The 26,258-nt window shown below is 35.9% G+C and overlaps 1 protein-coding gene across 8 annotated transcripts in view; it reads left to right on the forward strand.

Moving 5' to 3' along the window:
- The window catches only part of HECTD4 (HECT domain E3 ubiquitin protein ligase 4), a 178,424-nt gene that overhangs the window by 40,831 nt on the left and 111,335 nt on the right, over positions 1-26,258 (forward strand). For 5 of the 8 annotated variants that reach the window (XM_074297295.1, XM_074297296.1, XM_074297293.1 and 2 more), the window contains exons 2-7: positions 1,282-1,392; positions 14,186-14,703; positions 17,062-17,151; positions 17,454-17,584; positions 21,442-21,550; positions 22,583-22,721. In XM_074297295.1, coding sequence (XP_074153396.1) covers positions 1,282-1,392; positions 14,186-14,703; positions 17,062-17,151; positions 17,454-17,584; positions 21,442-21,550; positions 22,583-22,721 — 1,098 coding nt within the window. The remainder of the gene's footprint in view (positions 1-1,281; positions 1,393-14,185; positions 14,704-17,061; positions 17,152-17,453; positions 17,585-21,441; positions 21,551-22,582; positions 22,722-26,258) is intronic. The other 3 variants (XM_074297298.1, XM_074297299.1, XM_074297300.1) reach the window with 1 other exon arrangement.

Here is a 26,258-nt window from a genome sequence, read left to right on the forward strand (position 1 = left end):
GATTCAGAAGTCAGAAGCTGAGTGTCACATGTGGGATATCTTGCTACATGCCAGGCACTATGCTAAGTGTTGGGGATATAAAAAAAGCAAAAAACAACCCCTGTTCTCAAGGAGCTTGATGTGTAATAAAGGAAACAGCATGTCATGCAAATAAGTAAACAAGATAGATGCAAGATAAATTGCAGATCATCTAAGAGGTAGACTCTATTATTAAAGGGAGGTCAGGAAAGACCTTGCAGAAAGCTGGATTTTAGTAAGACTTGAAGCAAGGCAGGAGGCAGAAATGAGGAGGGAAAGCATTCCACACATGAGAGGTGGTCTATGAAAATGTGCAGAGCAGGACATAGAGTATCTTGTACAAGGAGCAGCCAGGAGGCTGATGGATCTTAGTGGAAAAGAGTAAGATGGAAGAAGATTGGAAAGATGGGAAGGGGCTAATTTTTAAAAATGCTTTAAACGCCCAAGAATTTTCTTTTTGATTCTAGAGGTTGTATTTTGTGGTTAGTTTCGTTTACATTATTTCCCTTTTGTAAATTACCTTCCTTCTGCTTGTTTTACTTTGCATCAGTTTTTATGTTTTCCAATACTTCTGTATAGGAAATTTCCTAATTTTCAATGGCTCCCTATTTCCCCTCAAGATAAAATACACAATCTTTAGCCTGGCATTCAGTTTGGTATTGTCTTTTGAGCATTGTTTTTATTTAATATTATTCCTTTTTGCACATTCTTTCTGTTCCAGTCAAACTCATCTAACTGGTCCCTATATATGACATCGCCTCTCCTCCTTCTGTGCTTTTGGACAATTTGTTCTCTACACCTAGAATCCTTCCCTTCATCTTTGTTGCTTAGAATCTCCCCATCCCAGCTTAGAGGCCTTGTCTTCTACTGGCTCTTTTCTTGATGATTCTGTGGATTAGAGATCTCTTCTTGAAATTACTCTTCATTACTTTGTTTGTACTTGACTGTGTATATGTTCTGTCTTCTTGGTAGATTAAAAGCTTGAGAATAGAGGATGTTTGATTTTTGCTTGGCATTCTCAGTGCTTTGCATGTAGCAGATGCTTAATATTTGTTGGATTGAATTAAATTGGAAAACATTTGTACAGGGCAAGAAATCAGTGTGTTTATTGATCCCAACATCATAACTGGTCATCACTTTAAACTTAATGTTAGTCCAACTTCTTGGTGATTTCATGGAATAAAGAATTTTGCTGTGCTGGAGAAATTCTCAAATGAGGCATTACAGATTTACAATTCATTTGTTTTGTTTCTTTTGGTATAGCATCCTGCTTTTATGGTTCCATGGACTGTCTGTATATCATATAGACTAAAGCTTTCCCTGGAGAAATTTAAGGAGGCCAAGCCCATTGTATTCACTATGTCTACTACAATGGTATTGTATGGCTTATCTTCATTCTAATTTTTTTGTTACTGCACAGTCAGATGAAGAGTTGGGCAAAAATATATCCTAATGGTGTAATATGTGAAGATAATTGCTTCTCTGAGTTTCACAGTTGTTTTCCTATTCATGTCATTCTGAAACCAGATTAGATGTGTAAGACAGATGGGTGATATATACAAAATGCTATTTTAAATACTGGGAAGTAGGTTATCAATAGAACTGTTTGGATTAATGAAAATCGACCTGACCTAGAAGTCAAGACACTGAGAATCAATTCTAGTTAGAATTTTGCCACTAACAATGAAACCTTAAGCAAAACATTTGACCTTTCTTGGTCTCACAGTGTTTTTGCTTTTGTTTCCCATTCATAAATTAAGGGTTTTGGAATCTCTGGCTCTGTGGGAGCTGGAGGTGGAGGGAGGGATGCAACATATTAGATTTGGAGTCAGAAAAGCTAGGCTCAAAACTGAACATTGCCCTTTGTTAGTTGTGAGATCTTGTGCAAATCATTTCAAACCTTGGAGCCTCAGTTTTCTCATCTGTAAAATTAGATTAGTCCTTTATCCAGTTTAAAATATAATCTTATAATTTAATTCTCTGGGCCTCAATTTCCTCAGTTAGTTAGATTAAAGCAGGTTTTTTTGGGGTTTTTTTTAATCTTTTTTATGCTCTGAACCCCTTTATCAGTCTGGTGAAGTCTGTTGACCCCTTTCTCAGAATATATTTTTTAAAAACATAAAGTAAAATACTTAGGATTACAAAGGATATCTTGTATTGGTATATAATTATCAAAATAGTACAAAACACAAGTTTATGGATCCCAATAATCTTTAGAGTTTCTCTCATACATCTAAAATTCTAGTTCATGAAATACTCACGGTTCCATTGTTGCCTGTTTCTAACTGTTCTGAAACCTCCTTTTCTTCTATATACTTCCTCCTTTAATTTGAATTTTGCTGATTAGAGCAAGAAAGACTGTCTACTTTCTCTTTTACATGACAACCTTTAAATAGCTGAGGTCAGAAGACTTAGGTCTTCTCTGAGCTAAGCGTTTTTGGTCTTTCTACCTGTTTTTCAAAGTTCTGATTTTTTAGACCTGTTTTGGTTTGCCAGTATCCCTCAAAAACTATGGGACTGAACTGGCCACATATTCCCAGTGTGACCTTTATAGAGTAGGACTTTTGCCCTTCTCTCATTTGTATATTGTGTTTCTATTAATATAATTTTTTTGGGCTGAGAGAAAGCCTGGCTATGTGGTATATAGAAAGAAGTCTGAACTTCAGTAGTCAGAAAATTTGTGATAAAATTGCACCTTTGACTTTTACCAAACCTGCCTGACCTGAGCCAAATCCTTGACATTTTTGAGATTCAATTTCATCATCTATCTCTAGGTATCTCTAGGACTTACCTCACTTGGTTGTTTTTACAAACTTTATAAAGGACTCTAAATGTTAGCAATTGTTTAGTCAACTAATATCAACTCACCTCCTCTTGGTTATATTTAATGAGGTAGAGTCTATCCAGAGACTCCTTCATTTTGGAGTTGTTTATTTTTAAGTCTCCTCAAATTTCCCTCAACTTTGTTGATAGAAAACTGATTAGAAGCACCAGAACATCTTGAGTCTGGTGAAACAGTCAGTGGATTTGATCCTTTCTCTGCCACTTAATAACTGATCCTGAGCCAAAATGTTTTTGTCAAATTTAGAAAAAATTAACTCTGAATTCATTCAATGTATAGATTTCATTTATGATGTAGAAATGTGTGTCAACTCACATCAATCAATGTGCTTTACTTTGGTTAAATCTAGTTTGTCAAAAATTGTTTTGCCCTAAGAAATGTCATAAAAGATATCATCAGGGTCATGTATATTTGGAAAACAAGATAGGCTTCTTAGGGAGTGAGAGCAGGGGAGAGCAGATGGACAACCTACTTGCTACATGGGGTGTTCGTGAAAATTTTAAAGTCCCAGAGGAAGAAAAGTCTTCAGTATATCAAGTAGTGCTTCCAGTGAGGATTTATGTAAGACTCCCACAGTCTAGAAGGTATGGAGCTGGAATCTGCAGTAGTGTAAGGAGTGCTGAAGAGAGTCTGAAAGAAGGCCCCCTTTTTGTTCCTGAGCTGGAGGAAACTTTTCTGCAGGGGTAGGAGAGGGAAGTGAAGCAAAACATGATGGCAGAAGGCAGGCATCCAGCTGCCATAGGTCACTCTCCCTTTCATAGGATTCACTTCAGGGTCCTAGGATAAGGGGTCCTTTTCTTTAGGTTTGTGGACTAGATATTTGTTGAATGGAGAGGATCTGGATTTAATCTATGAGCCATGAATTTGAATCTTCACTTTGTGAGCTTGGTCAAGTGACTTCATCTCTCTAAACCATGGTTCCCAGAGCTGCTGGAATAGGGTATGTCAAGCACAGAGCAGGTGCTCAGAATGGGTTTAATTGAATCCTATTAAATCATGAATCCTTTGAAATATGATCATACACTTTTGTTTGCTACTTGATAACGCTTTGCCAGAATCCTGGTAAGGGTATGGGGAAGTTAAGCCTTGTTTAGCTTAATTATGCTTGTTTGGCTCCTTGTGTTGCATTGCTTCTCTACTTTTGCGTCACAATGTTACATTTTCTTAAGCACAGGAGATTTAGATGTATTTATAAAAACTCTACGAGATAAATTTGTTGCAATATGATCACATCCTTAGATTATCATATCACAAGTAATCTTGTTATTACTCTCATAGGATAATCGTCTTAAGACCTGAGAGAGCCATATTGCTACCTTAGCAGGAATTGTTCCTGTGATGAACTAGGGACACTTAAATTAAATTGATTTCAGCAATTTTGTTGGTATAAGATATCTTCTTCAAACTCATTAGCTTTATTGTGGGAAGTTTGATGGAGTGTGCTACAAACATTTTTTTAAATAGATTGGATTATTGAAATATTAGAAATCTTTAAAGAAGTCAGGTTACTGTTGGTAGATTGCTGATTAGGAAGAACCTGGTTCAGATTTGACCTAAGATACTTATTGATTGTATGACGCTAGGCAAGTCACTTGACCTCTGTCTGCCTCAGTTTGCTCATTTGTAAAACATGGATAATAACGGCATCTACTTTCCAGGGTTGTTGGGAATATCAAATGAAATCATGAATGTAAATACTTTGCAAACCTCAAAATGCTGTTTATGTACTAGTTGTTATCATTAAAAAGAAAAATTTAAATATTATTTTTGTATTTTTTTATTCATTAATTATGCAAGTATTTATTGAATGTCTATTATCTGCATAGCACTATGGGGGTAGTGAACGGGGTGCTTTAAAAAAGAAATGTACTTGCTGTCTGGACACTTATAGTCTAGTTTAAAAGACAAAATGTAGACAAAAGAAGCGATTAACTTAAGGCAATGCCTTATGATTAGATGTCACAATGAGTGATACAGACAATAAGTTATATCAATTCCCAAATGATAGAAAAGGAAAATCAGGGTGGGCTAGTCTATTTCTCCAAGGCCTTGTGACAGAGGTGGTTTGATTTAGAATTGAAGGAGGAATAAGATTTGTACAGACAACTGCATTATGGGCAGAGTGGGTAAAGGAGGCTCAGGGAAAAAGAGCAAGAAGAGTTTCTTGTTCTCTGGGATGATCCTGGCTTGTTCTGGGCTGGCGAGAAGGAGGGCATGGGTCAGTTAGAAGAATATATTTAGAAAATGGTTATCTGGGCCCATTTTGACTCAAGTTTACAGGTGAATGGCCAAAACAAGGTTATTTAGGATAATAGAATCAAGGAAGATCAGTTCTGAACACTAGTGAAAAGACATTTTTTTAGAAAGAAGAACTAGAAAATGCAGATGTCACCACATGTTCACATATTTCAATATTACCTCTCCGTGGTTCCCTTCTTCTCAGTCTGAAACCCACCTTGACTGTGTGTCAGGAGTCCTAGGGCTTCTGCTGATGTCTTTCCCTAGGGAACAGGAAACACCTCAGTTCAAGAATGGTTCTGGTCATTGGCAGAGAGCCAAGTCTAGAGACCTCCCTTATATCTTTGGTAGCTCTGTGGTGAATGGTGATGGCCCTAACTCCCTGCCTTGGCACATCCTTCCTGCAATCCTCAAATAGGCAAGAATACTGGTAGCCTAGCAACTATCTGTCATTCTGTATAGGAAACTCATAAGAGAGAAGTCAAATATGGCATATTCCTAAAATGGAAAAGTAGTATGGTGGCTTGACTAGCAGAGGTCTTGGAGCAGACAGATCTGAACCCAGTGGCCTAGAAAAGGCAGGGGGCCTTTCTGAGCTTAGATTTTCTCCTTTGTGAAATAGGGTTATTCTTGTATTAGCCACCTAACAGTTAATTGTGAAAGAAATTGTCTGATCTGTATAGTGCTGGTGAAATGTGGTATCCTCTGAAGCTTTTTTTTGCTCTCTGAACCTACATCCCAGCAGTCATCCTGGTAGGTGAATACTCTTGAAGCATACTAAGGGATGAACTATCCAGATCCCTCTACTTCTTGTCACCCCAGATGCTTTGGTTATCCTTCTCTGCTGAGAGATGGCTGTCAACTTTGATACGAACTCCAGGAGGGCTTCTTCACCTTGTCTGAGTCCTGGACCTTTGGGCAGTGTCTGGTGAAGCCTATGGGCCCCTCCTCACAATGATGCTTCTAAATGTATAAAGTAAAATAAATGAGATTACTAAGAAAATCTGTTATTGAAAATGAAAAGAGAAAAATGGACTTAAGAACTTAGAACGAAGTTTTATACACCAAAATATTTTTAAAATTTATTTACAAGGGAGAGTTCTTTCTCAAATTTTGACTAAAACTTACGAGTGACAGCATAGAAATTTTTAAGTTAAAAATTTTCCTTATACAAAGTGTTGAAACAAGAAGTTTAAGCCATTTATAGTTTGAGCAGACAATTTTAAAGATTCTGTAAGGTATAGAGTCAGGGTCTAACTTATTTGAGAAAACTTAGAACCTTTAATTTGGCCTCATTTTGACTTCTGAGTTTATACCTAACTTTTAAAGTTGGAAAGTGTTTTGGGCTTTTAAAATTCTAAACTAAAGAGAATCTATTGTTATTAATATCAATAATAATATTAATTTTTCTCTCATCCTTCCACCCACTGTTTGGTTTAAATTGAAGTCTTGCTGACTTTTGTGATCTGTCATATTCAGTTCAGAGCTTCTGTGATTCAGAATACAAGAAACAATAGAGATCAATCTAGATAAATTTAAAATCTGATCAAGCACTTGAATGAGATTCAGGCTTCCCTGCCATTTACTTAAAGGTTTTATTTTAGTATTTCAGATCTGTTCAGTAGGTCAGCTTTGAAAAAAGGCTTGGAATAAATTTCGATTATACTAACAGATTCACATAATGAATTGAATCAGTTAATGTCCCATACAGACTGGATAGTGTCGTAATGTAATTCTTCTATTTGAAGCTTGATTGATCCCAGGTTTGAAACACTTCTCTTCTGGTGAGCCAGTCTTTATTGTTCATTGGATCTAAATATATGCAGTAGTTGTCCAAGGAATATAAGCCAATGTTATTTGAGAAAGACATATGTCAACAGTATAATGACAAGAGAGTAAGAATTTGCATTTTTTTAAAAAAGTATTGTTTATGATGCCGTTCTCTTCATTGTTGCCTAAGTTTCTCCCACTTTTAAAAAATAAATTACGTTTCATAGAATCTAACTCAGAAAAAATCTCAAGAGCCTCCAGTTTCAGCCTATAACTAAGAGTCTCCTCTAGAATCAATGCCCCTTCCAAAGTTATTTACCTTAAAGAAATAGAAAGAAAACTAGAAAGAAATAGAAAGAAAAAGAGGACTTGGAAAGAGTGATATATATATATATATATATATATATATATATATATATATATATATATATATATGTCACCATTTATTTATTTGACTATTGCTAATTAGGTGGAATTTTCTAATGAAGATAAACAATTCTAATTGCTATATGTGTGCTCACTTACCTATAACGAGTATAGTGAAAGTTTAGCTGAGAAGACTTAAGCCAACTAAGTATCCCTTAGAGTATTCAAAAGTGAAACTGGAAGAAAAGTGAAAAAGATCTATTGAAATTCTATACCAAACTATTTTTTCCATTACTTAAAATGTTACTTACATATTAATCTTAATAGCTCCATTCCTGAGGTACTGCTTTAGGAAATAGAAACTGTATTCTAGCAAATAGAGATGGAAAAAGTAGTTGGAATAGAGTGACTTCTGTGTGTGTGTCACACAGTTTTGAGTCTGTGGACATGGCAGGATAGCAGACCCTTTTGGAGAAAAAAAAGGACAGCTGAGAAAATGTCAGTAACTTTCATCCCTTATGATTGCCATTCTATATCTTAAAGGTTTTTTATGAAAATAATCTACACATTTTAAGGGAACTCTTTTTTTTCCCCTTAGTAGTATTGTATTTTTCCAAATACGTGTAAAAATAGTGTTCAACTTTAATTTTTGAAAGATTTGGGGTTCCAAAGTTTTTCTCCTTCCCTGCCTCCTGATTCCTCTCCAAGACAAGCAATCTGATATAGGTTATACATCTACAATACTTTTAAATATTTTTTCACATTTGTCATTTAGAAGAAAAATCAGATTAAAAGGGAAAAAACTCAAAAGAAAAATCAAGCAAAAAAACAAAAAAGGTGAAAATAGTATGCTTGGTCTCTTCATAATTCTCTCTTTGGTTGTAGAGGGCATTTTCCATCCCAAGTTTATTAGAATTGTTCAAGGCAACTCTTTTTTTTTTTTTTTTTTAATTATAGCTTTTAATTTACAAGATATGTGCATGGGTAATTTTACAGTACTGACAATTGCCAAGCCTTTTGTTCAATTTTTCTCCTCCTTTCCCCCAACCCCCTTCCCCATATGGCAGGTTGACCAATACATGTTAAATATGTTAAAGTATAAATTAAATACAATATATGTATACATGTCCATACAGTTATTTTGCTGCACAAGAAGAATCTGACTTTGAAATAGTGTACAATTAGCCTATGAAGGAAATCAAAAATATAGGCAGACAAAAATAGCGGTATTGGGAATTCTATGTAGAGGTTCATAGTCGTCTCTCAGAGTTCTTTCACTGGGTATAGCTGGTTCAGTTCATTACTGCTCTATTGGAACTGATTTGGTTCATCTCATTGTTGAAAATGGCCACGTCCATCAGAATTTATCATCATATAGTATTGTTGTTGAAATATATAATGATCTCTTGGTCCTGCTCACTTCACTCAGCATCAGTTCATATAAGTCTCTGCAGAGCTCTCAGAAATCATCCTGCTGGTTGTTTCTTACAGAACAATGATATTCCATAATATTCATATATCACAATTTATTCAGCCATTCTCAAATTGATGGGTATCCACTCAGTTTCTAGCTTCTGATCAAGGCAACTCTTGATGAAAATATGAATAGGTTGGCTTTTACAAATTGTATTTTAGAACAGACCACAATTAATTGTTTTGATTTTTCCATAGCACAGAACCTGGCACATAGGTGATTAATAATAATAGCTAGTATTTATATAATACCTTGCACTTCATAAATACAGTCTAATTTGATTCTCACAACAACTCTGTGAAATATATACTACTATTACCTCCATTTTACTGATGATGAAACTGAGGCACATAGAAGTAAAATGATCTACCTAGGGGCACTTAGCTATTAATTATCTGAGTCAACATTCATTCATTTAGTTAGTTAATTAAGTCCTTGCAGGCTATGAACATTTTATTTTATTTTCATTTTAATAGTATTTTGCTTTCCCCAGTACATGCAATGATCATTTTCAATGTTGACCTTTGCAAAACTTTGTATTCCAATTTTTTCTCTCTTTCTTCCTCTCCCTCTTCAAAACAGTGAGCAGTCTGATATAGGTTAAACATGTGCAAATCATCTAAATATATTTTCACATTCATCATGCTAGGCAAGAAAAATCAGATCAAAAGGAGAAAAAACATGAGAAAAAAAAAAAAGCAAAGAAACAAACAACTACCACCAAAAGGTGAAAATATTTTGCTTTGATTCACAATCAGTCTCCATAGTTCTCTCTCTGGATATGGATGGCATTTTGCATCCCAAGTCTATTGGAATTGCCTTGAATCATTGCATGGTTGAAAAGAGCCATGTCCATCACAGTTGTTCATCACATAATCTTATTACTGTGCTCAATGTTTTCTTGATCTGCTTACTTCACTTAGCATCAGTTCAGATACGTCTTTTCAGGCTTATTTAAATAGAGGTCTTCTTGACTCCAGATCAAACATTTTTTGCTGTGCTACTCAGATTAATAAATGCTTAGTGAGTTAAATTTAATTGGGAGTATTAATCCCATTGAGCTTACTTTTTTGTTGACTACATAAAGCATTTTATACAGTAGACTAAGATGCCATATTAAAGGTTCCCATGCATATTTTTACTTATTTGTTTTTTCTCTGTAATGCTTGGTATGTTCTTTATTATAAATCTATTCATGAATCATGTTAGCAAAAAAAAAAAAAATCAGGACAAAAACCATGAGGGGGGGGGGAATAAAAAAGAAGTGAATATAACATGTATTGATTTACATCCAATCTCCATAGTTCTCTTTCTGGTTGCAGATGACATTTTCTATCCAAAGTTTATTGGGATTGCCTTGGATCACTGAACCATTGAGAAGAACCGAGTATTTCACAGTTGATCATTGTTTGTTTTGCTGAGCATTATACTGTTTACATGAATATGTTCATGTAAATCTTTTCAGGTCTTTTTAAAATCAGCTTGTTCATCATTTTTTATAGAACAATAATAAGACATTGCCTTCATATACCACAATTTAGTCAGCCATTCTCCAATTGATGGGCATTTACTTAATTTTTAATTCTTTGCCACCACAAAAAGAGGTGCTGTAAACATTTTTGCACAATGTGGATCCTTTTCATTCCTTTGTGATTTCCTTAGAATACAGACCCAGTAATGGCACTGTTGGATCAAAGGGTATGCACAGTTGTATATCCCTTTAGGCATAGCTCCAAATTGCTCTCCAGAATAGTTGGATCATTTCACAACTCCACCAACAATGTATGTGTCCCAGTTTAACCATGTGCCCTCCAACATTTATCTTTATCTTTCCTTGTTATCTTAGTCGGTCTGAGAGATGTGAGGTGGTACCTGAATTGTTTTTAGTTTGCATTTCTCTAATCAATAATGATTTAGAGCTTTTTTTATATGACTATAGTTGGCTTTAATTTCATCTTATGAAAAATTGTCTGTCCATATCCTTTGACTATGAATATCTTTAAAATCGTACAGGGGGCAGCTAGATGAGGCAGTAAGTAAAGCACTGGCCCTGAACTTAATAAGATCTGAGTTCAAATATGGCTCCAGACACCTAATACTTCCTAGCTGTGTGATCCTGGGCAAGTCACTTAACTCCAGTTGCCTCAGCCAAAAAAAAAAGGGGGGGGGAAGAGAGAGAACCCAAAATCATCTCATATCATGATAATACATTGGGTAAGAACTTTTGCAGAAGTAGACATATTGTTATATATGGAATGTGTGAAGGATCAACTAACTGTACATTTGTTGCAACTACTCTGCATTTCTCCATACAAATTTTAAGCTTCTTTGTTAAGTTAATATTATATTTTTCACAAGAAGAAAAAGCATGAAATGTTCAAAATGGCTTGAATCCAGCCCTTATGCTTGCATCTTATGCAGAATAGAATTTGATCCCAAGTGACGTTAACCACACTTGCCATGTCCTTCCCCCTTCTTTCACATCTTCCTCCAGAGGTTCTAGGATGATTGGCATAGTTAACATGTGTGTTAGGTTTGATAGCATATTGCTCCAAGTCTGTAAGTGACTTTCAGTGTGCCACTCCTTTAATTAGAGAAGACTCTATTATCATCCATATGCAGTTTCTGGTACTTTTGTTTAGAGATAGTAAAAGATCTACGCAATATAGTTTTCCCTCACATAGCTTTTTTCACTTTTTTTTTCCCCTAAGGGGAAAAAAAAAGTGTTGTTAATTTTCTAAGATGTTGGTCTTTTGTCCTCTTGGCCAGGAGCAGATATTGATAGAAGTGTGTTAAACTTTGGCAAGTCACTTAATAAAACAAATCTACCCAAATGACTCCTCCAAAGCAAACTTGCTAACCTAAAACTTATAGTGATTTTACTGAAGAATTTCAGGCTGGCTGCCCTTCAGACATGAGTGTTCTAAAAACAGCAACAAAGTCTTATAATAAATGGACAGCTCTCAGTGCTCATAAGGTACCATTGAAAACGGATAATGCTGAATAGTCTAATGGATTTTTAAAAGCACAGTAAGCCTTAGACACTGCTAAATCAATAAATGTAACAGCCACTTAAGTATATGTATTACATAATATTTGGTTAATTATAACAATTCTTTCAGAATAGTTCTTTTTAAAATGGAATGCTAAAAATACACAAAAGTACTTGATGTAAAAAAGAAAATTGACAAGAAAAATACAGATTATATTACGTATTTTTTCAACAAATTATGCTATTTGGCATTGGAAATATCTAGCTACACAGCTCATTTTATGAACTATCAAATATATTTCAGAAGTGCTTATCTTTGAGCATTGCTCATAAAAATGAATAGCTGGGTTTAATGTTATGGAATTGTTCATCTATTTTTTTGAATCTAATAAAAGCCCATTTTGCATTTTTTTTTAGTAGTGTCTTTCTATAGCTGTCTGATAAAGCCTGAAGTCATATATGTGCTGTACATATAAAGTGGATTCTTTTTAAAACTTGTTTTAAGCTGAAGAAATTACAAGGTTGATAATGGAAAAGCTTGTTAGGAAATATTTAAATTATCTAGGTTTTCTCAGACTCAGGAAGATGATCAAATAAAAAGGCTCATAATTGCTATAAAACTTGCTTTTTATGTTTAGGAAAAAAACTGGAATAATAAGCTTTTGTGTGTTCTTAGTGATGAGAGAGAAGCATCAGCATCTGTAGGTTTTAGAAAGGAAATGCTAACTTCATTCCCAGAATAACAGTTTCCTTGAGTATGACTATAAAGGCATTTAGGAATAAGAATTTATTAAGCACCTGCCATATGTCTTAGCACTTTTTACAAATATTATCTCATTTGATCCTTATGAAAATCCTTGGAGATAGTGCTGCTATTATCATCATTGTGCAGGCAGACAGGTAAAGTGATCTGCCCAAGTCATTCTGCTATGGTTTGAGGTCACATTTAAACTTAGATCTTTCTCACTTTAGATTCCATGCTTTTCCCACTGCACCACCTGGCTGGCAGGATGTAGGCTAGGTGTACATGGCTGGAGAGATCCAGATCATTGAGCAGTTAGTGTCTCTTTATTGTAGAGATTTTCAAGGATTCCAGAAGACTCTCCTATTTTCTCATGTCTGATACCATTTTAAGAAAATAATTCAGGATTTGAGGTTTTTCTTATGGGCAAATATATAGTCTGAGCAAGCATTAGAGAAAGATATTTAATACTATTATTTACTGTTAAAGTAAAGTATCTTTTTAAAAAGAGTGATAAGAGTTTTCTGTTGTATGATGTACTTACTAAGAGTAAGAAAAAAGTGGAACTTCTGAAGTAATGTAGTTTTTTAATGCCTCAAAAATTAACAGTAAATTTCTGAATATTTGTCTGGTCTGGTTGGAACCATCTACATTCAGGATTAGCTTTGTTCATTAGCAAAATGTCAAACTGCATAGATACTTATTTTATTTTGGCTTTTTTTTTTTTTTTTAATTTTCCAAAGTCAACATTTTCCAAATTAGAGCATTGTACACATATTTATAACTTAGCCTGGTAATTCCAATATTTACATTCCATTCAGAAGAGCTTGTTAGACTAACAATATTTTAAAAAGCAAAATCTGAAATAGAAGGAAATTGGTTTTTGGTTAATAACAAAAAGAATGTGAACCACAACTTGTATATTTTGTGATTTCTCTGCCAATGATTGAACTTAATGTTTTTTACTTTCTATTTCTGTGCTTTGACCTTTTAGTCTAATGAGAACTGGACCCCATCATACTTTGCTCCCAGTAATCTGTTTTTTTTTGTGTGGCTTTCCCAAATTGTTCTGTACTGTGTTCTTTTCAACCTAGTGGGATTTCAGTGCACGAACTCTTTGAGTCATAAATTTGGTTTGATTTTTTTTTTTCTTATCAGCTGGTTCTTCTTTTAGTTGATTGAATGGTCCTTTCTGCTTAAAATCAAGGGGAGCTTCCTAATAATTGTTTGTTTTGGCAAGAAGATGATAGAAAGGAAGGCTTCCATATGAACTGGGCTCAATTCTCAAAATGAGAATGTGACAAAACTAAAAATTGAGTTCTATCCAAAATTAAGTGATCATATTTTATGACAAATACCTATGAGTAAGCAAACTGAATTTTTTTTCAGAAAATTTAAAATTTCAAAAAAATTCAGTTTTCTGGAGAAGTAAATCCTTTTTGCTTTTGTTATAAAATATTTGGCTTTGAATTTTGATTATAATCTTTTTTTCTATTGCATTCTCCAGTGATTCAGCCAACTGTCTTCCTCCTCTTTTAAGGGATGCTTAGCAGAAATATTTAGGAAAAGATCTTCCAAACAATGGATAACTCATCCCAGAGTGCATGTTTTTTATGTTGTGTTATAATCAAAATAATGTTTTAAATAATGGAATTAAATTACATCTTCTTTATTCTTAGAGATGACTGTTGAAATGGACATATTCGTTTTTGGATGGTAACTTTTATTGCTTGCTTTTCTTAGATTTTAACATTTGAGACCAAAAATCCTACTGAACTTGCAGAACGTTTGCGGTCTGTGTGTGGGAATCAGAGCAATGCCTATGCCCGCCTGTTGGAATATCGTCTGAATGCCCTTCGAGGACTTTGGAATGCTCAGCGCCAGCTGGCCTTGGAAGAACAACATGAAAGGGAAAATTCGGGTGATGAAGAAACTTTGGCTCTGCTCAAACGCCAGGGGTTGTTACAGCAACCGGAGCAAGCACCATTCACATCACGAATGGGGCTCCTTCTTGTTTTTCCTCTTCTTCAGTCCCAGAGTAGAACAGACCCCTCTCTCTGTAATATCACAGCTGAAGTACTGTTGAATTGTCTTCGAGACTGCCAGCCTTTGAGTCTGACAAAGGAGCCGGCTGACTGTCTTAACGGAATCGAGGCTCTGCTCTGTTCATGGCTTGAGGAGACGTCTGCCACCGGCCAACACGTCCCCTATAAGCAAAAGGAGAATGCTGCTGCCGCTCTGGTTGCCTTGGCTTGTGCAAGGTAAGGGGAGATCGTGATCCTCCCTAGAGCTCATGTCTACACAGGGATTTTCAGTTTACAGTTCCCTTACAAAACTTTGGGATTGCTGGTAATTGGATCAGGTTAGAGTGAGGGTTGGTAGATCTTATGATAAAAATTTTGTTTACTTGTATTTTAAGAAAGTTCATGGTAAGTAGGTAAACCGTATTTACCAATATTCACTTACCCTAAATGAATAATATTTTATATCAATTGATTGGCCATCTGCTAATATATGTCTGCCTGGAAGGTGGTCAAGCATTTTTTAGTTCTCCTCTAATTTTTATATTCATGTGTAAGAATAAATTAGCAGTAGAGAAGTTATTTGAATGCTCTTATTTGCTTGATCCTTATATATGACATTTAAAGTAGTGCCCTAACTATTCATGCTCTTCAGAGCTTTCCCCTCTGCTTTTATTCTGTTTTGTTTAGTGATTTGTTTACACATCTCTACACACATGTTTCTAGATTCTGTTTGCCCAGTCTTACTCTCTCCTGTCCTCCAGTCTCAAATCTCCAATCGTCTATTGAACGTCTTGAACTGGATGTCTGGCAGATGTTGTAAACTCAACATGTTGAAATTGAAAACTTATATAAAGAGAATAAAAGATTGTTTGGATAGAGAATGTGCCAGTAACTAAGGCAGTAAAGAAATTCATAGTGCTTGAACTGTTGAGGAATTCCAAGAGGTTGGAGTGAGAGAAATGTTCAGTTCAGTCCTGGGAGACCGCTGGAGCAAAGGCTCAGCGATGGGACCATCCTATCTAGGGAGCAGTAAGTAGGCCAATATTGGCTGGATCACAGAGTGTGCCGAGAGGAATAATGTGTAAGAAGATTGGAAAGGTCAGAGGGGCCCAGTTTTTGAAGTTTTAAATGGCAAACAGAAGAATTTATACTTGATCTTAGAGGCAATGGGGTCACTGGAGTAGGAGGGACTGACATGGTCAGTCAATTTTGTAGAGCATGATTACAGTGGGGAGAGGCTTGAGGTCACCAAATAGTAATTACAATTAGAGGTGATATGAGACATTATGGCATTATGAATGGAAAGATTCTAAAGACAGAAACATGACTGGGCAATGATGATTTGTGGAGTGAGAGAGAGCTGAGAGCCTGAGGGCTTGGAAGGGAGGTTGAGGTTTTTAACAATGATAATCAGCAAATTTAGAAACGGATTGGATTTAGGGGGAAATAATAATGAATTTTGTTTTGAGTTAAGTTTGAAATTTCTTCAAGACATTCTATTTGAAATGTTGAATAAGGCAGTTAGTGACTAAAGTTCAGGGAGAGACTAGGACTTATCTAGAGAGCTGAGAGTCATCTGCACAGATCTGGCAATGGAATCCTTAGGAGCTGATGAAATAAACAAATGAGAGAATATAGGGGAAAAAGCAAGAGAGGCCCTGGACAGAGCCAAAGCAGATACCTATAATAACGATTAATTAGCGAAGGAAACTAGTCAGAAGAATCAATCAGACAAATCAGAAATCAGAAGAATCAGTTAGACAAATCAGGAAATCAGGAGAAAACCATGTCATGAAACTTTAGAAGAGGATCATTATAAGTATGGTTGTCAGAAATAGTAGAGAGGTCAAGAAGGATGAGATTTGAGAAAAGGCCATTAGATGTATTGATCAAGATATTGGAATTTTGGGAGAAAGAAGTTTATTGTTGAATAATGAGGTTGGAAGCCAAATTGCAAAAGGCGAAGAATAAAGTAAAAGGAAAATAGAAATGCTACTTTTGAATGGACGTCTGGGATCATCATTCTGTTTTCTAGGGGCACAAACTATTGGAGAGAGTGAGTGAGAATTGATTCAAAGATTATATAGAGATCTTAGTTTTGGTAAAGGACAAGGGACACCTCTTCTTTAGAGACGTTTGTAAGGAAGCAGTGGGAAATTATTTCATGGGCTTGTGACATGAGGAAGATGATAGAAACAGGAGCCCTTGTCAGTTGGCCTCAATTTTTTCAGTAAAGTATGAAGTGATGGAGGACATAATTTGGGTGGTTTGAGGAGAAAAAAAATTTGGAACAATTGTGGCAAAGTATGGGGTAGAGAAGGTTATCTTGCTACAGTGAAGGCCTAAGTCATCAGATTCTCATAGTGTTGTAAGCCCATAAATTTGGAATAAACCTTGGAAACCAATGCATTCAACTTTATCCATTTACAAAGGGATAAATTGTTAATCAGAGAGTTGAAGTGACTTAGTCACTCAGCTAAGAGGGAAGGTAATAGCACATGAGAAAACAACTGAAATCGTCTCAGCTTTCAGGCGGCTACAGAACTCAAGTCATCTTACCTTCTATTTTGATGTATTTCTATTGTTTTTTTCCAGGGGATCATTGAAAACTTTTGTACATACAGTTCATCTATTACAGAAACAGACAGATCTGGGGTCTCTGCCTGTAGCTGATGTACTATACAGGTGAGCCTCTAATAGAAAATGGTCTATAAGTTTAAGATGTCTTTAAAAGTGAGATTTTGCCACTTTCAGTGATAGGCAAAAAAGGATAAAAACTGTCTAGTATATGTTGAAGAAATATCAAATTCTTAAAATGTCAAAATTCCATCACAAATTCTACTTTATTTGAAAATTTTTCTGTACTACTTTGGGGTAAATTGGAGACTGTTTAATCTTCTATTCAAATGACTTGAGTTGTTTTTTTTCAGATAGCAGATTTTTGTCTTACTGGACTAAAGAACTCTAATGTCTTCCCCCTTTTATAGGTTGTTACTTTTGGAAGGAGGCCCAGGATCACCATCCTGTTTGCTAGGGGGCAAGCACATGGTTTCTTGGGGATATGAAGATATGTTACCAGCACCAGATGGTAATACTGGTTCCAGTGCTGAAAGTAAAGGTACTTTGGATTTGGGGCAGTTAATCAGCATCAGGGAAGTTGAGAATGATTTATATGTGACATGTCTATTCAGAATATTCAAAATTTCCTAAGGTTGCCATAGTTTTATGTGATAATGTATGAGAACAAAACACAGTTAGTTTTACTGTCACAAGGCATATCTGAAAAACTTTTGTGTTCCTTAAAAAAATACTCATGGATATTTGTATCTGGTCTCAGATACTTAGCACAATAAATGCTAGACATGAGAAGAGATCATCAAGTCTTGTTTTCTTTTCTTTTTTCTTTTGTGAATGATGAAAGGTACCTGAGGCCTAAAGGCAGCCAGTAAAAGGGGAAAGAAGAAGGGAAATTATTGTGCATGCTGAATTGGAATGCATTTACCAAGTGACTTATTGTGCTTTGCCAATCCAGGCAGAATTATTGATCCTTTGAGCTGAAAGATGCCCCTATCATTTTCTTGATGGAGTGAAATTATCTCATGAAGATTTGAAAAAGAAAGTTTCTTCTGTGCTAGGAGGAAAATCATGAGCCTCTTTCCCAGTTACTTCAGTTGGTCCAAATCTAGGTTACTCAGGAATCTTCAGGATGGAAGAAACTCTTTCTGCCTTTTTGGACTCTTCTTTGTTCCTTTGGTAACAAGGCCTATAACTATTAAGTAGTCCTTGAGTAAATGATTACTTTGGATGGGCAGAATTTAGACTTGAAAAAAGGAACAGTAAGAACCATTCCAAAATGGGATGGGCTATCTTGAGAAGTAGTGGGCTCCCTTTCCTGCAGGTCTCAAACACATGCTGGAGAAACCCTTAGCAGGATGTTGTCGAGGGGATTGGGTTCAGATTTGAATTGGATTAGAGAGCCTTTCAGCCCTTCTGTGATTCTGTAGACCACAAAAGTGCGGGGTGATGGGATGCTATGGGAGTATAGAATTATTATACTTAATATCTAAAAATCATTATTAAAAATAGTAATGGCTCATATTTTGTAAGGTTTACAAAATACTTTCCACCCAACCTGTATAGTGTAGATATTATTATCATCATTTTACAGATGAAGAAAACGCCTCATAGAGATTGTGACTTGCTCATTTCTTAATCCCCAAAATGTGAGTCCTAGAGTTAGAGCCCAGGTTTCTTCTCAGTCCAAGCTCATTGCTCTTTCTGGCACTATGGGAGAGTCTTCTCTATATTCATATGAAATCAATTACCCTAAAGATAACTAGACTGTTACCATCCTGTAGTGCAGGGAAGTCAGACCTTCAGAATCAGAAGTTCTGAGTTGTTGATGCTGCTGTTACATGCTGGCTGAGTAAGCATAGGCAGATCCCTTGCCCTTTTTGTGCTTCAGCCAGGTATCTAGAGCTGGAAGTCACTGATAAGTTGCCTTTGGCCTCCATCAGTGGAGGTATTTTCTATATCAGGAGATCCCATTAGTGAGATTATTAATTGGAATTAAATTGCATCATCACAAAGCTTCTAAACTGGTTACATCTTTGCATGACATTTTTATTTCTTTTTCCAAAAAAATTCTGTGCCCTAGAGGACAACATAATAAAGAAAAAGACTGAATGATATTGCATTGGGGAGATCTGTACTGTTGGTCCGGAGAATGGCCGATGGTTGGCTTGGTCTCCAGTGGAGTGCCATAAGACTCCATCTCTGATCCTGTTCTAGTTCTTTATGAAAGCCATGAATGGAGACATTAGGGATGCAAACGAAGCTAGAAAGGAGATAACTAGTGTAATATACCTGAACTGTCAGTTGCTTTAAATGTGGGCTGATTATTGGGCCCAAGCTGGCAAGATGACATTAAACAAAGAAAAGCTCACTTAATTAACTTAGGTGGGATGCATTTGCCCAAATGTTGTGTGAGGAAAAAAAAAAAAAAAAACAAAACTTGCTCACCACAAGTTTTAGATGCACTGTTTGTATGATTAGGCTGAACAAAAAGTTTCACAATTTTAGGGCTCTGGTCAGATCACATATGAAGTATTTGGGGGTTTAGGTGCCATATTTTAAGAGGAACAATGAATGACAAACTAGGGTTTCATTTTTAATCTAGATAAAAGACAAAAGGGAGCATTAGATAAGTAGTATTAGATATTAAAAGAGGATTCAGTGGTGCAAATTAAGCAGATTTTTGGACCAGTACTAGGTTTTAAGAATCCTTGTGATATCAGAGTTGTCCAATGATGGAATGAACTGCCTCATGTTATAGTAAGCTCTCTTCATTGAAGATATTTAAGGAGAGGACAGATGGCTATCTATGCTGTGTGAAACAGGTTCCAAATCACATTCTTCTTTGAGTTCTAGCCTCTCTTTTCTCTGCTTCTTCTTATCCTCCTTAGATTCAGTTTTCCAAGAGCTTTTTTTCCTTTTTCCTCAGTCAAAACTAATAAAGGAAACAATGTAATGGATGACTTGTTCCCTCTTTGAAGTTTTTCCTCTAGTTTTGAAGTGAAAGGTAATGGGATGTGTAATGGACTCAGACCTGAATTTGAATCATACTTCAGCTGTTCATTCCCCTGCTTAGGCCTTGGATTCTCTCTCTGTAAGATGAGGGGTTTGAATTGGGTGATTTTACAAGTGCATTGCAGTTCTAAAATCTTTGATTCTAAAGACTTTTCCTCTGTGAAAAAAAATTTTAGAAATCTGTCAGTAGGACAGGATGGATTGGTGCTGATTATGTGGCAGCTGGGAGTCTTTCTCAGGATCTCTGAAATCTCACAGTTCTTAGTTTAAGACTAGGCTCCTATAAATTTCCACTCCTATAAATTCCAAAAGTCAGGAGAAGGGGTGATGTTAAAACTGCATGTATACAATGCACTTGCTTTCCATGGCTAGGGTTCCCTATGCCTCATCTTCCTGCCACTAGCCACATTTTCTTTGTTTGCTTTTTGGCTTATGGATCTCCTTCCTTGGATAGCCACTCTGAAATGCCATCAGTAAGTCACCAAACATTTATTAAAAATTTACTACATGACAGACTTAAAACTGTGCAAAGTCTTGGATACAAAATCAAGTTCTCGCCCTAAAGAAGTTTATATTCAAATGGGGGAGACACCGGGTAAATAATTAGGGACATACCAGAATATCAGATGTAAAAAAGGTCATTTGACAAGCAATAGCATTGAAGGGACCAGAGAATGCTTCATCTGCAGGTTAGAAGGGAGCCCAGAGGCCATCAAGTTCAGGAGCTGGCAAACTGCCTTGTGAGTCAAATCCTGTTCACCTGTTTTTGTATGGAGCGAAGAATATTTTAAAAATTTTAAATGAGGTTTTATGAAACTAAAAATGGTTAAACAATAACAGAAAACCATTTTTTATAACATGGACTACACAAAAATAAATAGTGGCAGGATTTGGACCTTGAACAGGAATTCTGTCTACCCCATCTCAAGAACAGGCCATACAATCTCTGCTTAAGTTAGATGAGGAAGACATCCCTTGGAGCTTCCCTTATAACCTTTGGGCCATGCTGATTGTTAGGGAGTTTTCTGCACATTGAGACTAAATTTGTTGTTTGTTTCTTCTGCATCTCTTCCTTTAAACCAGAGAGAGCCAGTTTAATTCACTTTCTACACAATATATCCTCAAATGCATGAAGATAGCTGGCATGGTGAACCTTCTCAGATTCACCTTGCCCTTTCAAATGTCCTGTCTTTCCAGGCTGATCAGTATCAGTTTTGTCTACAGAGCCTCATGTTTCACATGTAGTGACTTTGTCTTTGGAAGCCCCCAAGTTAAATTTTTTTAATCTGTTAAGAATCTTAAATTAAAAAAAAAAAAAAACCATGCATATGAAGATATGTACATAATTATGTTACCTATACACATACACACATATATTTATTTCAGATGCTGATTTGGGCCGCTGCCTTACAGCAGATGGTCTTTACCTATATACTACTAACTCTGTTGGTAGAGGAGTGAGCAAATTGGGATCTGGATTACATGGTACTTTACGGTAAGCTGCATCAAATTTGTTAAATGTTTTTGTTGTAATATATCCTTTTGTGATAAATCTCCATGAAAATGAATCTTGAGTAGTCAGCTTGAAGAAACTTTCTTTAGATTAAAATAACAAAATTGCCCTTCTAAATTGAGAAACAGGTAATCCCTCTCACTCCCATTTTTCTTTTAATCTTTCCCTTGTCTTGAGTGTTTTGTTTGTTTGCTTGTTTGTTTAAGATAGATTTTGATCTTTGACCTAGTGTGGAAGTCACAGAATCTTATAACCCTAGCCAGAAGTTTCCAAGGTTTAGTACAGGGGTCCTCAAACTACGGCCTGCAGGCCAGATGTTGCCCGCTGAGGACGTTTATGCGGCCTGCCAGGTTATGGCAAAATACCGGAAATGACGTTTGACCTAAACTCGTGTTAGCAAGCACACTTCCAGCACTGGGCTGAGGTTCATAGTTTTTGTTTTTATTATAGCCCGGCCCTCCAGCAGTCTGAAGGACAGTGAACTGGCCCCCTATTTAAAAAGTTTGAGAACCACTGGTTTAGTATTTCTGAAACTGTCAGTAACTTCTTTGTTCTAGGAAAAAAAACTTTATGGTTAAATATTTACATATGTTTAGCTTGGAAATTAAACAAGTAGTGTTTCTCTAGTAAGAGTGCCTATAAATTTTAATCCCTGCAATGGAATAAAAACTGAGATTCTATTACCAATTTCTTTAGATTTCTTTAAAAGATATTTTTTCACTTCTTATCAATTGTGCAGCATTTTTGTTTGCTATATGTGTTGGGCAAAAATATATATATTATTTATTTCTAATTATTATTATTACTCAGAATTTCTGTGAACTTTAAGAATCATTATTCAAATCTAGCTTGAGATGCTTAATTTTTACTAGTTGTATTGCTTTTCAAAAAAAATTGAAAAAAAGTTTTTAAAAAAAGAATCATCATTATTAGTAAGTCAGAAATAATGGTTGTATTTGATATTTTTTTAAAATAACAATAACTTATTAACACTCATGTACTGTTCTCTTGCAGAGGTTTTGTGTATTGCCGTAATGAGGAACTTGAACCAGGATGGGTTGCTTTCGGCAATGGCAATCTTCTTCATCGACCTGTTTCTTTTGATAATAAACCTCATTCCCTTTTCCAGGTCATTGACCAGAATACTCTTCAGGTAAAATAAAATACAATAATAGTGCTTTGGGGGATGTTTAAAAAAAGTTATTATAAAAGTAACTTGTCATTATAAAGAATACCAGTTGAACATATATTCAAGTAAAAACCTGTCTTTATATACAAATAATATTTGTTTTTTGTTTTTTTCTATATTACCTTCTTATTTCTTTGCCCAGTTACATATGTCTAAATATATTTGTACTAGTCTTAGTCCATGTCAGATGTTTTCTAGGTTTTTTTCATCGTTTCCCATTATTTCATATGATGTTTTATTTTTCTCTGTAATTGTTATATTTGTCACTTTTAAGGATAGCATACTACTGCATTGCATAGATGTGATAGTTTGTTTAGCCAGTCCCTAACCATTGGACAGTTAAATGGTTTCCCATTATAGATAGTATCTCTATAAATACCTCTGTACAGCTAAGCTTTTTCCCCTTTTAATAGCAGCCTTAAAATTTATTCCCAGTAATTAGATCAAAAGAATCCTAAACCTGCCCTTTTCATGTTATTCAGTGATCTCTTTCATTGCCAAGTCTATTGGTCTTTTCTCAGTCCTCATCCTTCTTGACCTACCTCCCTGTCTCTTGTCCTTATTGATCACCTTCTTTGAGCTACTCAGTTTTCATGATGTTGCTTTTTCTCCTTTTTTGGGCATTCCCAAAAGTTTTGTTCTCAACTTTTCTCTCTTTGCTCTATACTCTATTATTTGGTGATCTCATCAGCTCCCATGGCTCATCAGTTCCCTGGGGCCTTTATCTCTATGTTGCTGATTCCCAAATCTCTATATACAACTTAGTCTCTCCTGACCTACAGTCATGCATCTCTAACTGCCTCTTGCACATTTTGAACTTGATTTCCCACAGGCATGACAAATTCAACATTTCCAAAGCAGAGTTCACTATTCCCTCCCAACCCTTACTCTTTGCAAAATTCCCTTTTACTTTTTTAGGGTGTCACCATCTCCAGTCATTCAGATGTACAACTTTAATGTCATCCTGCCTCTTTGCCACACCTTCATAACACTTCCTTTATATATCTATCTCTTGCTGCTTCCATAGCCACAACTCTACTTCATCCCCTAATTATGAGCTCTTGCCTGGATTATTACAGTAACCTTTTGACTGGACTCCCTGCCTCATATCTCACTCTTCTCTCATCTATCTTCCTCTCAACTGTCAAAGTGGGTTTTTCTAAAGTGCAGGTCTGACCATGACTTCCCCATCAGCATCCACATGCATGCACAGTTCATCCCATTGAGTCTCTCCTACCCCCAAGATCAGATACAGATACCAAATTCTCTATTTGCTCTCCTCTAACAATACTTCCTCAGACCTCAATACCCTGTCTCCTCTCTATATCTTTGCAGTGGCTCTCCCACAGGCTTGAAAGGCCATGCCCCTCACCTCCACTTCCTGGTTTTCTTGATTTCTTTCAAGATTCATTTCAAGTGGGCATCTAGGTGGCACAGTGGATAGAGTACCAATCCTGAAGTCAGGACTTGAGTTCAAATTTGACCTCAGACTTAACACTTACTGGCTGTGTGACCCTGGGCAAGTCACTTAATCCCAGTTGCCTCAGGGGAAAAAAAAATCAGTTCAAGAACTGTCTTCTTCAGGAAGCCTTTCCCAGTCCTCCCAGCTGCTAATGCTTTGTCCTCTATTGCCTTCTATCTCCTTTGTATATTTTGTGTGTTCCTAGCTAATTACATGTTGTCTCTCCCACCAAAGAAGAAACATGTTTTTCCCATCTCAGAAAGTAAGTGCACCTTCAGAGAGCAATGACCACTTGAAATTTTATCTTATATCTTGGCCCTGTGAAAGCATTTAATAAAAGTCTAAGTGTTTTGGAAGATTTGTTTGCCTTGAAAATGTCTCTCAATAAGGAGTTTTCCTCATTGTGACTTGACATCATATGATTAGCTTTTAAGAACATTCTTATTCCCTTTTTAAAATTTTGATTAGATTCTAGAAATGAGGGAAGTTTCTCCCAAATGATTCCTTATATCCTTAATTGGCACTTTAAAGGGAAAAGTTAGCATCCTCTTTTTTTGATAGACCCTCATATTTATGTCAGATTCTCTTTTATTGATTTTACCAGCTTTATCTCATTGCTGCTGCTGGAAAGATCATTTTCATCTGATTTCTGAGGGCTAAAATAGCTCTGTGAGATTCACCATTATATTATATCCATACATTATTATTATAATTATTAGAAACAGAGCTCCAAAAGCTTCAAGTTAAAAAATGCTTAGCAGTCTTGGGACATGACAACATGGGAGTCAGTCAAGAAGCATTTATTAATTCCTACCAGTTTAGTTTTTGTAATCTTTCAGTGAAATAGAGCCATGAGGTTCCTGAATGCACATATGCATTAAAAGCAATTTTGTGAATTTGTTTAGGAATATAAACTATTATATTCCTCATGTTTTCCTAACTTGCTTTTTTTTCTTCAATACCTAGCTTCTTAGCATTAGACCTCATTTTCTACTTCACCTGGATGGATTGAGACCATCCACAATTTCCTCTCTCATCATCCACACTTCACAACTTGTCTGTTTTCATCCATCTTCTCCCCCTTACTTTCAAAGTTGTCCATGTTGCTGAACCTAGCCCTTGACTTTCTGACCTTGTAACTTTGAGAATCTAATCATTCTTTCTCTCTGCCATATTTAGCCCCTCATTTTCTCCTGGCACTTCCTCCTTTAAAGAGATACTTGGAACTTTCCTCTTCTAAAGAAATTTTCCCTTTCCCTGATCTCCTCACCACCATGATGTGATTATTGGATCTTTCTCTCCTTTTTTCTTTCTTTTCTTTTCTTTTTTTTTTTTTTTTAGGCAATTGGGATTAAATGGCTTGGCCAGGGTCACATCTAGTAAATCTTAAGTGTCTGAGGCCAGATTTGAACTCAATCCTCCTGACTTTAGAGCCTGTGCTCTATCCATTGTATCACCTAGCTGTCCCTTTTCTGCTTTTTCATTACTGAACTTCTAGAAAGAGTAGTTTGTCTTTGCAGTTTCTGCTTATTCACCTCAGTGTGCTGCAATATGATCCCTCTTCCCTATACTCTACTGCTCTCATAATTTAAGTCCACCAACAGTCTCTTTATTGGTAAATTCATTGGGTCTTTCTCAAGCCTCACCCTCCTTGACCTTTTCACAGCATTTGACATTATTGTGTATCCTTTTCTTTTTAGTATTATTTCTTTCCTTGGCTTTCAAGATTCTGCTTTTTCTCTTTCTGATAGGTTTTTCTTAGGTTCCTTCTAAGAAAAGAATCTTTACAAGATTTAGCTTTTTAACTTGTACCAATCCCAGAATATGATATCCTTAACAAGTGATTATTAAACCTCAATTTGAAGACCTCCCAGTGATAAAACCAACTTCCTTCCAAAATAACCTGTTATGCTTTTGAACAATTCTAAATTGTTGGGAGATTATCCTCTTATTAAAATTTGAGATTAAATTTGTCTGAATATACCTTCCACACATTGTGTCCTCTGGGACCAACCAGGACAAGGCTAATCTGTCTTCCA

Source organism: Sminthopsis crassicaudata, chromosome 1 (assembly GCF_048593235.1).
Source record: "Sminthopsis crassicaudata isolate SCR6 chromosome 1, ASM4859323v1, whole genome shotgun sequence".
In the NCBI taxonomy this organism is placed as follows: domain Eukaryota; kingdom Metazoa; phylum Chordata; class Mammalia; order Dasyuromorphia; family Dasyuridae; genus Sminthopsis; species Sminthopsis crassicaudata.